Source organism: Synchiropus splendidus, chromosome 9 (genome assembly GCF_027744825.2).
Source record: "Synchiropus splendidus isolate RoL2022-P1 chromosome 9, RoL_Sspl_1.0, whole genome shotgun sequence".
Taxonomy (NCBI): domain Eukaryota; kingdom Metazoa; phylum Chordata; class Actinopteri; order Syngnathiformes; family Callionymidae; genus Synchiropus; species Synchiropus splendidus.
Window position 1 is genome coordinate 11,938,201 of NC_071342.1, and position 17,177 is coordinate 11,955,377.

At 42.6% G+C, this 17,177-nt stretch overlaps 2 protein-coding genes across 5 annotated transcripts in view; one reads left to right on the plus strand and one right to left on the minus strand.

Moving 5' to 3' along the window:
* Positions 1-17,177, plus strand: part of wdfy4 (WDFY family member 4) — a 37,068-nt gene that overhangs the window by 11,902 nt on the left and 7,989 nt on the right. For all 4 annotated transcript variants that reach the window (XM_053874866.1, XM_053874867.1, XM_053874868.1 and 1 more), the window contains 31 exons: positions 113-291; positions 373-604; positions 881-1,026; positions 1,088-1,199; positions 1,297-1,487; positions 1,668-1,814; positions 1,884-1,957; positions 2,188-2,349; positions 2,857-2,939; positions 3,019-3,115; positions 3,190-3,392; positions 3,483-3,649; positions 3,730-3,849; positions 3,933-4,094; positions 4,162-4,293; positions 4,670-4,796; positions 4,874-5,016; positions 5,397-5,635; positions 5,693-5,805; positions 5,873-6,058; positions 6,156-6,265; positions 9,266-9,343; positions 9,416-9,607; positions 10,032-10,092; positions 10,160-10,377; positions 11,673-11,821; positions 11,903-12,014; positions 12,178-12,263; positions 12,338-12,400; positions 16,915-16,957; positions 17,052-17,171. In XM_053874866.1, the coding sequence (XP_053730841.1) occupies positions 113-291; positions 373-604; positions 881-1,026; positions 1,088-1,199; positions 1,297-1,487; positions 1,668-1,814; positions 1,884-1,957; positions 2,188-2,349; positions 2,857-2,939; positions 3,019-3,115; positions 3,190-3,392; positions 3,483-3,649; positions 3,730-3,849; positions 3,933-4,094; positions 4,162-4,293; positions 4,670-4,796; positions 4,874-5,016; positions 5,397-5,635; positions 5,693-5,805; positions 5,873-6,058; positions 6,156-6,265; positions 9,266-9,343; positions 9,416-9,607; positions 10,032-10,092; positions 10,160-10,377; positions 11,673-11,821; positions 11,903-12,014; positions 12,178-12,263; positions 12,338-12,400; positions 16,915-16,957; positions 17,052-17,171 (4,247 nt within the window). The remainder of the gene's footprint in view (positions 1-112; positions 292-372; positions 605-880; positions 1,027-1,087; positions 1,200-1,296; positions 1,488-1,667; positions 1,815-1,883; positions 1,958-2,187; positions 2,350-2,856; positions 2,940-3,018; positions 3,116-3,189; positions 3,393-3,482; positions 3,650-3,729; positions 3,850-3,932; positions 4,095-4,161; positions 4,294-4,669; positions 4,797-4,873; positions 5,017-5,396; positions 5,636-5,692; positions 5,806-5,872; positions 6,059-6,155; positions 6,266-9,265; positions 9,344-9,415; positions 9,608-10,031; positions 10,093-10,159; positions 10,378-11,672; positions 11,822-11,902; positions 12,015-12,177; positions 12,264-12,337; positions 12,401-16,914; positions 16,958-17,051; positions 17,172-17,177) is intronic.
* Positions 12,419-16,294, minus strand: lrrc18a (leucine rich repeat containing 18a). Its single transcript, XM_053874870.1, has 3 exons — positions 16,027-16,294; positions 15,436-15,512; positions 12,419-13,302 (listed from the first exon to the last, which is right to left on the minus strand). Exon 3 carries the CDS (start codon positions 13,296-13,298, stop codon positions 12,492-12,494), a length of 807 nt encoding a protein of 268 aa, XP_053730845.1. The 5' UTR covers positions 13,299-13,302; positions 15,436-15,512; positions 16,027-16,294; the 3' UTR covers positions 12,419-12,491.

The following is a 17,177-nucleotide window of genomic DNA, read 5'->3' on the forward strand; positions in this document are numbered from 1 at the left end:
CCATTATTGAATGTTCTCGCATTTTCTGCAGCTTTCAAATCAATTCCACTTCTTCAGGGAAAATGCTGACAGTATAGGTTGTGCCTGACATATTGACTCATGATTGTGACAGATATGATGGAGCCTGAGGTTGGCAGCCCAACATCCCTGCCTACTGCCCTGAGGTTGCGATGCTCCAGCTTATTGGTCCCTGGTCAGTGGCACCATTTGGCAGTGATCTTGACCAAAGGAGTGAAAAAGAGCTGTTTGACCTCAGCTTATTTTAACGGCAAGGCACTGGGGTCTGGCAAGGTGTGAAAATATGATGGATGCCGGAATACTTTATATACTCCACATAAATATTTGTTAATGTCTCATACCTCCTCTTGTCAGATGAGGTACATTCCGCCCTTTCCTGGACAGTATGTGTCCATGGATCCCACTGCAGTGATCGACGTGTACGGACTCATCGGTACTCCTGCTTTCTGGAAGGAGCATGCTGCTCTGGTGTGGCGTGTCGGTCCTTCCTATCTGTTTGAAGAGCCGTTGAGCTCTGAAGCCGTTGGCGTTATTTACAGTCAAGGCACCACCTACCTCGGCAACTTTCTGGCCCTGCGCAACGCTGGTGAGTCACAGTGTTGTTGTGCAAGATCCTGGGACAAATTCCTCTCAAAAGCCTGTATTTATTTCCTGTAAGTCACCTTGAATACAGCTGTCACGGCCTGTTTTTACATTTGTGTAGTTTTGACTAATGAAAGATTAGGGAGGAAATTGTGGACAAAGGTTCATTTGAATTGTTGGTGGCATCATACTGTTGAGATGAAAGACTTGTTGATGTTGAATAAATGATGACTAGGACTCAGGATTATGTGGTTTAGATTTTTACTGTGTTTGCGTTTAGGCCAGGACCTGGACGGTCCTTCTGCCAGGCTGGTTCCTGAGGAGAGGATCTCATTTGGCATCAATTTGGCAATTAGTACTTCAACGACTGTGGCCCAGATCAGAAGAGATTATAACGAAGTGGATTGTCGACTGATAGCGAAAGAGGTATTATTCATTCTGGGTGTTATTCAGAGAGTTTCCTTAGAATGACTAATTGTCCTCACAGATGGGAATAACGTCACGAGACGAGTCCAGTCCAGTGTTCTTGGCTCGAAACATCAGTCAGCACTTGAATGGGACCGCACGCACTATCGGTGCCGCCCTGGTGGGACATTTTGGTAATGATGTTGTCACTGAAAAATGATCTGGAGAACAATCTGAAATTGATCCATGCAAGTCCCCTTGCTGTATGTATTTATTGTCTGTTGGCTCCAGGTGTGCGCACGTTCACTCCTCACACTGCTTCCAATGGATTTTTTCTCATGGGTGGGCCTGAGGTGGTCCTTAGCCTGGTCGCAATGGCACCAGACGACAGCTCCTTGTATGCAGCGGTCAAAATACTTCAGTCAGTGCTGGAGACCAACTCTGCGATGCAACTGGAAATGAACCGCATCAGTGGATTTAAAGTATGTAAACTTTGATAAGTCCAAACATGAACTAGAATGTTCAAGCATGGATCTGTTGATTAAAGCAAGGACATGTTGTATTCGATGTTTGACTGGTGTAAAACATAGAAGTGATGTTATGGAAGAGTGTGATGGTGCCTGAATAAAAATTAAGGTCAATATTTTTTTTACCCTTTGCAGATTCTAGCTTTCCTTCTGAAGATGAAGAACAATCTAGTCAGACAAAGGACACTACAGCTGGTCATGCACCTCTGCAGTTCAGTCGAGCTGAGCCCCAGCAGTTTGGGACTCTCACCAGCTTTTCAGGCTTTGCTTTTAAATCTGGAGGTAAAGTTAGAAAGAATTAAAATGGGACAAATCAAGTGGCTCTTAAATCTCTTTTCATCGTTGTTTCAGGTGTGGCAGAACACGTCTGAAAATCTGGATCTAGCAGTTCTGAAACATTTTGTTGACCTCCTAAGCTCCTCAAGGTAATTGCCGTCCCAAAACTCATATTTGACCTGAAACGTAATGGGCCGCTCTTCAAGACTGACAGCGCATCAGCTCCCACAAAATGTGTGGGCAACTGCTTGTCACTGATGTACTGGAAATGTTGCCTCTGGAGGGCATGACTCTATAATGACGTGCTTGTTAAAATCAGACTCTCTTTCCCCGGGAATAGCTGACGATTGATATTTACGCAGCAACTGTCCATTTGTAGAGATGACGGGAAGACTGTGGCTGCCATGCACCGTCTGGACCTGATACCAAAGCTGCTGTTCCAGCTTTCCCAAACTGATGTGACCTTTGAAAAGGTTAAGCTGATTTCCTGTGTCGCGACAAGTCTCTTAAAAAATCATTTCACCACTCTGGACGTCAAAAGGTACCATCTGATGTTCTGTTAAAAATCAGTTGAACTTGTATCGATGCTGTACTAGATGAGACATTTACCTGAGGCTTGAGACCTTTCCCTTAGACTTGTTAAGTGCTCCAGAGAGTTAGTTATCTATCACTTTGTAAGAACAGTTGGTCATAAGTTGGACTCCACTTGAAAACTCCTTTATTAATATATCTATTTTCTCATAAACATTTGTTCTTTCTCTCACCGGTGGCCTTATTATATTGAACATCTGTCTTGGAGGGACTTGAAAACTCACTATTGAGAAGTCTTAATGTTGGTTCTAGTTGTTGTGGACTTTGTAGATAAGCCAACAATTAAAACAATGGTGAACTCAAAAGTAAATATTTATTTATTTGTGTAAAAAGTCGTATTTTAAAGGATATTTTTCAACCTATGTATTTTCTACATCTACAAATAGTCCAGAGCATGAAATAAATTGATAAAATAAATTGATAAAAGAATATTATTATATTCTTTTATCAATTTCAGACTTGGAGTCTTCCTGTTATGGACTTTACCTCCTTCAAGCATCACCACTCCTGAGGACTTTCATCTTTCCTGTGAAGGCAAAGGTTAGCTTTCTATATGTTATATGTTATGCTATATGATACATTTTGTCACCATCACACTCACAACTCAATTCTGGCGCAGCTCAGAGTCTTGGTCCAGCTAGTGTTATCTGGATCCGGAACCAGCTGCTACTTGTACTGTGTGACATCCTCTGCTGCGACAGCCCTGAGTTCAAAACGTGAGTCGTCAAGTTTGCGAACCCTGCACACAAGTGTTGAACTTGAAACTTGAAAGTCACCCGTATGTCTTCAGTCAGCAGACGGCTTTGTTTGACGCCCTGGGCAGTGATTGGTTCCTGTTCTTCTTGATGCCTCATCTTCATCAGTCCACTGTGGAGTTGGGACTTGTTCTCCTCACACATTTTCTATCCAGTAGCTCTCAGCTGAGCAACTTCAGAGAGGTGCTGGTTCCAGGCACCATCATCAGGGCCTTGGAGGAGCCATGTGTTGTCATGGGTACGAAAATGAGTTCTTATGAACATGTTAAAAAAACACAGTTTTTATGAACGGCTGTTAATGACTGAGATACACTTATTTCTTTTCTAGACAACCTACGGGCTCATCACGGTGAGCATGAATGCTTCAGCCGTATATGCCAGGGGTTCGAGGTCTTACAAGGCTTGCTGCTTCAACACTGTCACCTGCCGCCTGTCTATGAAGCTTTGGCCTGTCTTCTGTTGGGCCGAAAGGCCAGTCACACCAGAGAAGCACAGGTGAACAAACTTCTCATTATGTCAAAGGTAATAAATAATAAAAGTTACCATGGTTTTTTTTTTTTGTTTGTTTTTTACAGTTAGGTTTGGATCGGGGCCTGCAACTGCTCATTGACAGTCAAGGAGAGAACCCTGCTGTTCAGCTGTGTGTTGAGGCTGCAACAATCATGCTGGAGTTGATCAAAGTCATTGTCACACAAGTAAAATAACTGCTTTTCTCCAATTGTTTTTGCTATAGTAATGAACTTTTTCTAATTTAATCAATGTTCTATAATGTCAATAGAAAGAGCCAGGGGAAGGCACATCTCAGGAGCCTCAGTTGCCTGCGAGTGTTATGCAGTTTTTTTGTTTACTGCACAACTGCCGTCCCAGAGATCCGCTGTGGAGAGCCCCCGAGTTTCTGCACATGCTGGCGGCGATTGTTTTTCCTAATAATGGATCAGAGGTTTGTTTGTGACTGAACCATAATATAGAAGTGACTACAGCATGATTTGATTTTCAACTCATTTTAGGAGAATTTGCAGAATGGGGAATGTTTTTCACCAAAGAAGCCAGTATATGACTTCATCCAAATTCTGCTGATGGACAGTTTCCTGAATGTTTCCGTCGACAGCAGCTCACATCCTTTGGTGTTGCTGTTAGAGGTAAATGACATGCCAGATAATACGCACACATTGTCATGACTGCGGATGTTATCTCAATTTTTACCTCTGAAATGCCCCGGACCGTCGCTGCAAAATCTGTTTTGTCCAGAAGGTGCCACTCTTTGCCCAGATAAGCAGAATGAGAAATTCAATGATTTAAAAACACAACACAAGTCCTTGGACCGACGTGTAGTGCAGAAAATCTAGTTGAATACAAAAGGTTTTTTAAAAGGCTATTTTATTTTCTCCAAACAAAATGGCCAGAATCTGTTACAAAAAATGTGTGTAGAGCAACAGACCAACAGCAACAGGGAGGCAAATATTTGATTCCCTTTTCATTGTTTTGCCTCACCAGTAATAAATGTGATAATTACAGTTCGCCCCTGATGGAGCATCGTTCGAGCAGCAGAAGAGTTTTCAAACTAAGACGCTGGAGTTGATCATGAACATCATCCACATTCTGCACTATGACGAGCAGAACTGCAACCACCTCATCTCACAAGGTAAATAAAAATCTTCTGCTCTGTCATTTTTTCTTTTCCAGATGAGTCTCACCCTACTTTTGTTTCTGACGCTGCAGATCAGAGATCCGACACACAGACTGACATATTGATGGAAAATGTGGTGCTCTTCTGCAAAACTCTGCCGCTGAAACTTTACAGTGGAACATTCCTGGGAGACCCGGAGTGTTTGCTCCACTTCCTCGCTGATCAGATTGTGGTGGTAATAAAAGCATTTCTAGTCCCTCTTTTATGTCCCTTTAGATTGATTAATTTTAATGTTTACGTTATGTTCATTGAGGTATTTATCACATTTTTTTTATTTTTAAAGTTGTTTTTCACAAATACGATATGGGTTGGAAAAAATGGTATTGAACACTGCCTGCCCAGGAGTTAATCCTTACAAACTATAATCCTAATCCATGAGGTAGTTGTGATTACTGCTCAGATGCGATTGCCTCAAGTTAATATCAGCCTCTGAATCTCGCTACAATCTTTTCACCAACAAATCTAGATTTTGAGCTTCTACTCATGAACCTGTCTGTCTGCCTAAATTACCAAAATAAAATCTGCAACCTTTAATCTCATGAATTGTCATTGCAGGCTCTTGAACAAGGCCAAACTCAGAAAGAGAAGATGGTGTCTGCGCTGTACTCATGCACTAATAAAGTTCTGCTCCACCTCCTCTCCCTTCCTCGACAATCTCAAGAGGAAAAGGAAGTCATCATCAGGACGTTGCAAACCCTTGAGAAACGCTGGGATGTCATCATGGCAACTTACAACGCTAATGTCAACTTTGTCACGTGTCTTCTTCATTGTCTGCTACTGATCCGATCTGACAGGTAAAACGTTGTTTTGGCACCAGAGTTACTTTAAAATGACACATATTTTGTTTCTAGTTATGTGGGAGGCTTTGGTTTGATGGGACGAATGCAAAGTTTCAACAAAACAACAAAAGACGTTTTACTTCGAAACAAAACCAGCCCTGTGAATGGAGTAGATTCTGCGAAGGGTGAGTGTGAACTATTGTTTTTATTATTCTGATTCTTTCAGATCAGGAAAGTGTGTATGTGTTCTAGATGAAATGATTGGCCTTGCAAAGGTCTGCTGGGTTAAGGTGATGAAGGAGCGACAGCAGATACTTGAGGACACATATAAGATTGAGATCTCAGCGAGTCAAGGCAATGAGAAACGTCCAGTCAGCATGACTGACATCAGCCCACTGTGGGAGGAAACGTCACTGAAGGCCTGGAAGCTCCTCACAGGTAAACCTCACCACTCTTGAGCTCCCTATTGGAACAAAACATTCTTCTGATTTTAATCAATAATTATGAATCTTTTTTGTTTACGTGCAAAATGCAGAGGAAATGGAGAAGAAGATGACCGCAGGATCTCAGAATACGTTTGACAGGATCACCACTGTGGTTCGCTCTGCCTTAGGAAAACAAAGCCGCGAAACAGTCACAGTGGCGGTAAACTTTTACACCCTACTTTGTTTCTTGCCTCCACTTACCTTTTCGAAGGTGCTCTCACTGAAACAGTCACCCCCAAAGTCACTGCTGTGTTTGTGCGATGGGCTGTCCAGCCCTGTGGGGGTGTTTGATTATTTCTTTAAATGGATTTGGATTATCACAGCTGATTGCCCCTGAGTGGGCATAGTAATTGATATCTATTTGGCCAATCCATGGGAACACTCGCTACAACACACTGTTTGCCGCTGAAGGTTAAAGACGCGTTTATTGTTGTTTTTCCCCGGGAAACACGTGGCTCAGATCATTAGTTCCCCCACAACGCTTAAGACGTCGAGCCATCTGGAGCAGGGAGCGAGGACATATTACTCAGGCACACAGGCATGAAATTACCGCGTCTGTGTCTGACTCAACCCCACAAAGTGTGTGCGTTCTTGTTTGTCTCTTGCCCGTAGAAATCAGGTTGGCAATTATAGTGGTAGCAATCTGATGAAAACATTATTCATTTGATGTTATTCTTTATCATATCAGTCTGTGACAGGCTATCAGAGTGGGTGATGAATTGTTGTTCCGTCTGAGAGGAAAGCAAGAGGAGGGAGGGATCTCTCATGTCTTCTTTTCAGCGCTTTGTCAAGCCGGCGTGCTGCGATGAGGTCGCAGCAAAGTGAGAGCGCCGAGGAGCTGATGGTCAGCCACTCTTTATCCACTCTCGCAAAAGTAATTAATTTCCGGATCATCAACTTATGACCTTTAATTGCGGCGACTCTCACCAGTTATTGGATCTACATTAATGCATTTCTACAGAACATTAGACTTCACATATCTGCTGTTATTGAACAAGAGGTCCAAAGCCTGCGGAAGGTAATGAATGAGAGTATGGGAAAACGATTGTCAGTCCCAGTCAGACTTCAGTGCGAGTCTTCTCCAGCTTTATTTCAACGACAAGTTCTGTTTCCATAATCATATCTGTGTTCTCATATTAGAAAGATAATTAACAGCACTAATGATCACGTTAAGTTCATTACACATTCCCAAACAGCCCAGATTGAAGTTGACATTCTGTTGCCTTATCATCAAAGATGGCGTATTGTTGGGAAGTCATTAAAATGGAAATGAGTGCGATGTTCTGATGTTAATTGCAGAGGGAAGAGATGAGTTATGTATTTAATGCAGCATTTAAAAAGCCAATGAGGTTGCTATCTGCTAAATAGGGTAATTAATGCTATATATTACTTATGTTTGTCCAAATGAAGGAATGAAATTAGAAGATGACTTGCTGTTTATCTGTCACAACATGGCTCGAGCTCGCAAACGTCATTATTATGCTCTTTTCAGTCCGTTATATTTGATAATCCCTCAGCATTATGCTGCAGTGTGTCTCTGCTAATTTGGAAAGACAATGACTCGTGCGCAGTTCTGGACATTTTTAGCTCCACGCTCCAAATGATGCAGCAGGCATTGTCGCAGAAATCAATTAATCAACTTTATTTGTAGTTAACTTTTCATACATGTAAATGAATAGCAAAAGAATTCAGTCACCTTGACAAAGATGGATACTTTGGCTCACAAGGCCTAGTAAAACCATCCTATCAAGGTAAATCAACAAGGGAGAAAGTTTCAGGGCAGTTGAAGAGGGATTAATATCAGACAATCTGTGGCTGCTGAGGCTCTAGGTCAGAGGTGGGCAGTTAAATTATAAACTGTGACTGTTGTGAGGGGCCATCATGCCAAAAGAAGGGCGACGATGACTATGAAACGAAAAATAACTTGCGTAATGAGGTTGAAATGAATGGAAGCTAATGATATTAAGCAAGGATATTAAGAAGTGTAAATATGGCATGAACCCTATAAAAAAATCATTTTACAGTCATCTTATTTGAATAGAAATCATCATCAAATTATGGACTAAACATCAAAGCTGAAAAGCCAATTTATTTCAAAGTATATATATATATATATATAACTAATTACCAGCGATATAGTTTTAGTCTGACCTCATGAGGGCTGTAAAAACACAGGCAAAGGGTCACATATGGCCCCCGGGCCGCACTTTGCCGAGGTCTGCTCTGGGTATTTCTAGTAGGGCTCATTGGATCGAACAATTCCATATTTTCAAATCTTTGTCCCTATACTGAAAGAGATCAATTTTCTCACTCGTTGTCATGAGTCATGAAGCGTTTCACTACAGGATTATCGGATCACCTGATGCAACCAAAGCATCTTGATAAGTCAGGGTCATAATGACAAGACAGAGGATCCTCCACTGCAGCTGACTCAGTATTGCCCCGTCACACACCCGGATTTACAGCTGAATGTCTTTTAACACGCCCGTTCTCAGACAAATTCCATTTTTTAACTGGAAATTTTGACTGTACACTTCACTAGCATCGACACTAGTCAGAAGAAAGTCCAGACAGCAGAACTAGCATCTGTAAATAACGCTCAATAAAAAGTGTTATTGTGTTTTCATTGAGAGGATTAAATGGCATTTGTGGGTCAGCAGTGAGGATGGACACACGTTGCTTCACTGGCCTCTGAGCGAGCACTGCTGTGATGATCGACCTAATGAAGCAGTTAACAGTCATAATGTGATCCCGCTGTGTCTGCTGAACAGGAGCATCCGCTAGTGTTTATTTTGGGATTTCACTATTTTTCCACCTTTGCACTAGCAGACACACAAAACTTGCCCCTGACTGAATGTAGCAAGACTCTGTGTTATTAATGCTTCTTTTAATTAGATCACACTCACGAATGATTACATTTCTAGACACTGTTATTATAAGACCATAGCCACTAGCTTATTTTGCCCGCTGAATGCAATTTAGAAGCAATATAATTGTATGAACGCATTGTAATTGTGTGAGGAAACAACAATACCGTTATGAATATACAATCTCAGTGAATGTGATGTGTGCGTACTGTACAATGTGAGCACCACTAGTAGCGATTGTTCTGTGTGCAATTGTTATTTGCATCATTCATGCTATTCTCTTGCTTGTGTAGGACTTCCTGTCCTGTATGGAGTCACATCGACAGAGAGGACACAGCATGTACGAGAATATGAGGACCAGTCACTCTCAGGTTAGACTGACATTGCAGTGAAGAACAAAATCTTCCCTATTGAGATACACACATGTTCCTGCCGTGCCACAGGTACAAGCCAGTGAGTGGAAATGTTTGAACACTAAATGGTTGCGAGTAGAGACCGAGCTGCTCCGGGAGAGAGCCGTGTTTGGACCTGGACCAGGGGTCTTTCTGAAGCACGACTGGGTACAAGATGCAGTGGAGGGACCAAACCGGACCAGATGTCGGATCAGAAGGAACACGTTGCGACTGTCCAAACAGGTACACGCAGAAGTTTAATGAAGGTTTAATAGCCAGATTTCACCACAAAAATCATCCACAAACCTCACCTTATAATTTTTGATCGTAAATGGGTGGGGAATACTAGTCCAGTCCCTGCTTATGCTCAATATACCAAAATGGTGTCAGATGTGGGATGGTGATATTCGGGCAAAAAGGGGCATTCATAAAATGAGATGCAAGAACAAGTATTGGTACACTTTGCCGTGAGGGGGTCGAGGTATAACTTGCAGATTGCAGAACAGTTCAAAAGCCTCCTTGGAGCAGGTGATCTCAAAGCCTTGCCTCTGTAGGAGCAGTGAAGGCCAGGCCGAAACATTGTTCTTTTGATTCTCGAAGGCTTCATATGGTCACGCAATTATTACTGTCATTTAACTGTTGTTCTCTTCTGTAATTGTTGGCACAGGTGTTGGGAAATCTATGCATCGGTTTGAGGATGGGGGCATCTGATGAGTATAGCTTGAAAGGTAAAAAACAGTCACTTCAAATGTGCTTTACTCTAAGCTCAGATGAGTATCAAGAGTATTTCCACAGAGCACAAGATTCTTTGTGAAGTTGGGGCTGAGGTCAAAGAGAAGGGTGATGATGGAAGACAGGAGGACTGTGATCATCTGACCTTCTTCCCTGTTTTGAATGACAACCCGGCTGTCAGCGAATGTCCACTGGACCCCAGTGCACCAGAACCTTGCTCCCACTCACCAGACTGTCCTGAAATTCTTGTCATCCTGCAGGAGCTTCATCCCGGAGAGGAGGTACAGATGCACATGTGCATGGACCATGACCTAATAGGTGGAGGGATTTCACTTGCCCGGCACTGTGATGCGGCGCTTTTCTCATTAGTGTAATGTTTAAATGCAGAGGCCCCGCTCAGCTTCTTTCCTTCTTACAGTAAGACAGAGCACACATGTTGACAGGGACTCTCATCCCGCTGGCAACCAGCCATGGCTTTTAATGTTTCTGACAGATGTATTAATAAAAACAGTAGGAGGTGATGCAAGCTGTCCTCCATCCGCTTAGTAAGAGTGTGATGTGAGCAATCGTGTCCCGTCGACTTGCCGCGGTTCAGTGTGCGAGTCCTGCTGAGCGTCTTGTCAGATGAACACAGTCATTAGCTCTGAAAAATACCCACACACGTACTCGCATACGCAGGCGGTAACACACATAAGAAGACCCACGCATAATTAGCTTTCCAGTGCCAATAGTGTGATTATGATAGTAATGTGTGTGCGGAGAAATCAATGGTCTGACATTAGGCTCTCAGTCAATAAAGTCTCCTTTTCTCTCCTCCTTCCCATCAGCGGCTAAATCGCCCTCGGTCTGATAAGGCCTATCTGCCCAGCGCACATTTAGGAGATAAGGAAACAAGTTTATTATTATGTATTTAGTGGATGATAATAATTTTGCCCTGAAACGTCGTCGTCGTTGTGTTGGCAGGAGACTGCAAATGGGCATTACATTTAGCTGTACCACTGGTCAGTGACTCGCTCCAGAAACACCTCTGCATGGGAAGTGATGTCATCCATCACACAATGAGTGCGCACAATCCACCAACTTCTGATCACTTAGCGCGTTTCCTAGTGTGTATGTGGCGGTGATTAATTGGTCTAATAATGTCCAGGCTCTACCACCATGCACCAGCCTCCCTGTCTGGGGGTGGTGAGCCTGATTTGATTAGTATAAATTGTGAGTTGCCCAGGGGTATGTTGGGACCCCATATGGTTTTTGGCTGCTGGATCCCCAAGGGCCTTCAAGAGGGGGCGACCCAGGGAGGCAGCCAGGTGCACACACTCGCTGTGAAATGAGGGGAGACAATAGAATTAGATACACAGTTAGCATTAGCGAAGAGCAGCACTGGAAACCGTCTGCGTCCACTTTGGCACAGGCTGAAGGACCCCCCATCAATCAACTCGGATAATTAAGTGTTCAACTGTGTCTTTTTAATAATGGTTAGAATATGTGATTAAAATGATCAATCACGTGGAGTCTGACGGGCCTGCATCGCTGCCACGTCACGTCCTGCCAAACAACTGCTTTTCTCTCTTTTCAGGTAAATGCTAAGATGTGTGTTGTGATGGTGAGCGGCCTCAAGGTGTCGGAGGGTGTGCTGCTGTTTGGGAAAGAGAGTTTGTTCATCTGTGAGGGCTTCACTCTCAGTCCCTGTGGAGACGTTTGTTGTCGAAAACACCATCCTAGCAGGTACATTTTAGAAAAATGCATTTTAAAATGCCTGAATAAAAGATATTTTTAAAAAATCTCATCTATATTCCATCAATTCAGTGTGAAAGATTCGTACATCTCCTCCATGCTGAGTAAAGAGCTGACGGCCAGCTGCAAACACTGGCTCTACGAAGATATCAAAGAGGCTCGCTTTTTACGGTTCCTTTTGGAGGTGAGATCATCTTGTACCACTTTCCTCTCAAGAGGGAGCAAAAAACTCATACAAGTCAATTTTAAAATGCAATGCAGGTACATGCAAGACCCTCTGGATCCCACTGGCAAAAAAGTTTTACCCCTGTATTTTGGACAGGTTTAATTCCTATTTTTCTCCTCAGGACAATGCGATAGAAGTCTTCATGAAAAATGGACATTCTGCTCTTTTGGTTTTCCTGAATCGAGATCACGTTTCAGCGTATAAAAGGTGAAAACGATTTTATGGTTCAGCTTTTGCTCTTGGATTTTAATATTTGTCCACCTATCCATCTGCCCTTGCAGGTTGTGCAGAGTAGCACCAGCATTGAAAGGCAGAGGAACGGCAGACGTACTCGCCAACGCCAAGTATGTCAACAACGCAGAGATCGTAAATACAGCAACTTTATTCATCAAACAAACACATTCTACAGAAGAAGTTAGGGAAAGAGAACCATGATCATTCCTTTGTGCCGTGTTCTTCCTTTCTTATTCTCCACGACTGATTGACTTGAGCCACTGAATTTGGTGTAATCAGACCATGAAAAGTCATTATTCTCTTTTCCTCCACCTCTTCCTCGATGTCACAATGCGGCACGTCAAAATTTTCCCTTAGCTCATTGCAGCGTTTCCGGCACCGTTTACAAAGGTCGCTCTCGTACACCAGGTACATGCTTTCCTCCGTCGTGGAAGTTTCCTTTGCTATCCACTCGCCATCCGTGTGAATCAGCGAGAACAGGTTCCGTTTCATGTTCAGCTTTTTGAGGTTGTGCAGGAATTTTATACAGTCAGGCAAATTGGTGAAGCGGTTATCGAACAGGCCAAGCTCCTGGAGGTTGTCGAGTTCCACCATAGATGAAGGCAGCTCATCCAGCTGGTTCATCCCCAAATTGAGGCTCTTTAAGTTGGCCAGGTTCCCCAACGTCTCCGGTAGACCAGGAGAAGTCAGAAAGTTGTTGGAAAGGTTTAGATGGGTCAGCCTAACTAGGTTTCCTATGGTGTTCGGCACAGATTCCAGCTTGTTGCTATGGAGGTCCAGCCATCGGAGAGACATGAACTGTCCAATAGCTTCCGGAAGTTTCTGTATCTGGTTTCGACTGAGGTCTATCTCGTCCACGCTGGTCAGTTTAAAGAGACATTTGGGGAATGTGGTAATGCCCATGTTGCTGAGGGTCAGTCTGCGATTTCCGTCTCGGGTCATACGAATTGCCTTTGTGGCAATCTTGAGGGTCACCTTGGTTCCACTCGCCTTCTTCCCCTTTGGCATGGTACTGCAACACAGAGATCCACAGCAGGATTCAGTTTTTCGCTCAGCCTGTATTTTTTAAAGTAGCCCCAAGAGGCCGATTTCGGATCATTTTCTAATTCACACCACTACACACCTTGCTAATAAATAAATGTGCACATTGTGTATTTGCGCGCGAGTCCGAGGCTGATGTGATTTATTTAGATACAAGGGCTTATGTATAGCCCGAGGCAACAGGGAGCTCCCGCTCTCTGAAGAGGGAGCACTTGAGTGTTGTTTCTCTCGCTATGCGTGCACACGCACGTTCCTGTGTGTGTGTGTAGGAGGGCTCTGTCTGAACTAGTGTGTACTCACCCGGTGTTGCCCAAGGGGGCGTTTAAGAGCACGACTCTCTAATTAAGGCTAATGCTGAGGAACAATAGGAGTGAGGCGACACTGGGTAATACAGCAAACACAAATGAGTGCTGATGCTCCGTCACTATAGCCCACATTGGACATCAGCTGGTGCATGTTTGCGCACGTATTTGGACTTACAGTGGTTATAGGACCATGTACGTGCACACAAAGTCAAATCAGGACTTTGATAAATGATAGTTAGGTTAGTGAGTGTCGCGATTATGATGAGAGCCAGGCTCTTCTCAGCTCCTCATCTTAAGAGAGCAAGGTGTGTGCGTGTGTCTCTTTGTGTCTGTGTAGCACCCCAAGGCCCTCTCTCGCCTCATTCATCATCCTCAGGATGAGAGGCCTTATCCACTTGTGCTTGTTCCCATTACATGCTCCTATAGAAAACTATTGCATGAAATTATTGCTGGCAATTAGATCAAAATAGGACACCAAATCCAATGATTGATTTAGTGTAGTTTTACTAAGTTGGTCAGGAGCTGCTGGGCCACGTAGGAGATTATGAGCTCGACAAACTGTCTCTTTGAAACAGCACTTCATGAGGAAGTTGATATTTGAAGACGCTGTTTTCAGCGCTTGAAATGAGTGACAGCCAGTCCAGCGGCTGCTTCTGCAGACTTGAAGCTGTTTTACTGGCAAATATCTTTGTGCACTTGCACATTATTTAATTACACATCTCATCATTTGTTAATGTCACTGCATGTGTTTAAGAGGGCGTGTCCAAGCCGTTTCACCCTGTCATTCACTTCAGAAACCCATCAGTCGATTACAGGAGCCGACATCCAGCTTCAGATCTCTAGAACCAATCAAAAACTGCACACTATACTGTAGTATAACACAGGTGTATTTCCATCCTTTATGTGCCAGTTTTCTTTTGCTTGGTCATAATGAACATTTTTCATTGAGACAAGTCTATGTGCACTCTACAGCAGCTTGGTTTGAGTTTGTTCTTTTTAAAAGTGGCTAGAAAATATTCATAGATTCTAATTTACCATCACATTGCATTTAGTTTAACCACACATAGTGGGAATATTGTAAATATAATAATATAATACTCATCATTTTTCAAATTCAAATTTAGAGTTCAGCTTTACTTCTAATGTCTAACAATAATAATAATAATAATAATAATAATAATAATAATAATAATAATAATAATACCGCCAACAATGTGGATGAAATGTTGAAATAGTGTTGGGCACAAGAGGGCAGTCCTAAACTTGAATCACTCTAAACAAGACCAGTGGTTGAGTTTCTGTGTCAAATAGTCTTCTGGCTGTAAAAACTGTAAAACCTAGAAATTTCCACTTTGGTCAGCGTGTCGGTAAATACCTGCTAATTGTTCCTGACTAAAATGAAAAGAGCAGAAGAAACACCAGCAACGTTTGTAAGCATCAGCAGTCTCCGAGCCAGACCACCCGAAATGAGGCAAATTGAGATTTGCCTTGTGTTTCAGAGTTACTAAGCAACTGGGCGTTTGGCACTGGGACATTATGAGACCATAGAGGAGGAAGGAATTTCAGGATCTGCAAAGCACTGAATTATCATCCAGCATCAGTATTTGAAGTCCATATGAATCCAATGAAATCAAAACAATGGCTGTTGTACTTTAGTAGTGGAAAACCTGAGTTCAAATTGTCCCGCCTGGCCTGGCCTTGCAACAAATGACCAGAAATCATACATACAGGTGTATGTGGCGGAGACACCTCCACAAGGATTGGTTTACTAAATGTTACAAGCATGTGCCAGTGCTTACCAATTACAAGGTGTCTTCTCTTCTTATCCTGGCACTTCTTAACGGGTGCCATCAAGCTCAAGACACATTCGTGACCACTGGAAAGAAAAAGAAAAATATTCTGGTCGAAAATGTCTATGCTATGAAAAAAAAAGATTACACAATTCATTATAGCAATATTACATTCAGAAATACAGTTTATCTCGCTCATCCATTAACGTTACACATGACATGCTCAACGTCATGTAGCGTATGTTACACAAACCATGACACATACAGTCTACTATAAACTTTTCTAATTTCGTGAAATAATTTGTATCCAAAAATTCACGTTTAGATCTTGTGATCACGATTCTTCGGTCTTGACACCTACATGTTTACGCCTTCATGCATGAAATGAAACGTGTCCCGGGTATGGCTATTGTAATATTGTAAATCTAGATTAAATTATTATTTTTCAATGTTGGTCGAGTTACTATTGTCGAGGTCACATAACGCTGAACTGGCATTCGCGAGTATACTTTACCACTTTACTACAGTAGGTGTTACTGCATCCTTTTGAAGTCGCTTGAATGTAGATTTGCTGCGGTTTAGTGATATTTAAAAAAGTACCTGTTGGTTGTGTGGAGACGAACGGAGGCAGAATCAGGCGACTGTCCTCTGACCGGCTTGTTTGTTTGCTGGTTGCTGGTGAACCAGCACTTTAATGTCCATCTCATTTATTCGGACTCGCAGGCGAGATGACTTTGGAGTCGAAAACGTGTCCTTTTAAAGTCGTCGCTTGGCAAAACATTTACTTTTAACATCGTCACTTTGATTTCCATTACTAACTTTATTCTTCATTCGTTTCATAGTTGTCATCATACTTGGATTTCTTCTTTTATTATTGATGACCATATTGGCTTTCGTGTCATTTGGAACGCTGCTGCCGCCTCCTGTACGGGAGGGGCGAGAACACTCACCTGGCTGGTATTACATGCGATTTTACACTGATGAAGGATGGCTTGATATTTTATGTTAACATATCATATAACCAATTAGTAAGACACTCCTGGTCCAGATCAAGAAGGCGTCACAGAGCATTGCTATCAGAATATATATATATATATATATATATATATATATATATATATATATATATATATATATATATATATATATAAACTACTCGCTGTTTTGGGTCTTCACTCATCACTTCAAAGTGAAGTTCCACATTGTCTGGTAAACATTTTCAGTTAAGTGACATTCGATGCCTGCTGAACGTTTTCCTACAGCTGGTGCTCCCATGTCCTTCTCATCTCTTCTTTAACACTCTGCTCCGTCACTAACAGCTCTTCCAGCTGTGTACACAGTACTTACTGCTTCCTGAATCACTAACTGACTTCCAGGCTGCAGGGTACAAATCTGCTGTAGTGTTTTCTAGACATTAACCTCACCATCACAAGCGATGAGCGAGTGAACTGTCTCATAATGGATGGTATTTACTTTGTTGTGTAACAGGAAAACCCCTGTGGTTGAAAAGACGTCTCTTGTCAAGTGGCAGGTATTATCACCTTCAAAACATTTCAGTCATATTCACGCTGCTTCAGCCTTTGCATTATTTGCTTACTGAAGTAATAACGTTGGTCCTTTGACAGAGAGGAGAAATAAGTAACTTTGAGTACCTTATGCATCTCAACACCCTCGCTGGGAGAACTTATAATGACCTCATGCAGTACCCAGTGTTCCCCTGGGTCCTAGCAGACTACCATTCAGAGGCAAGT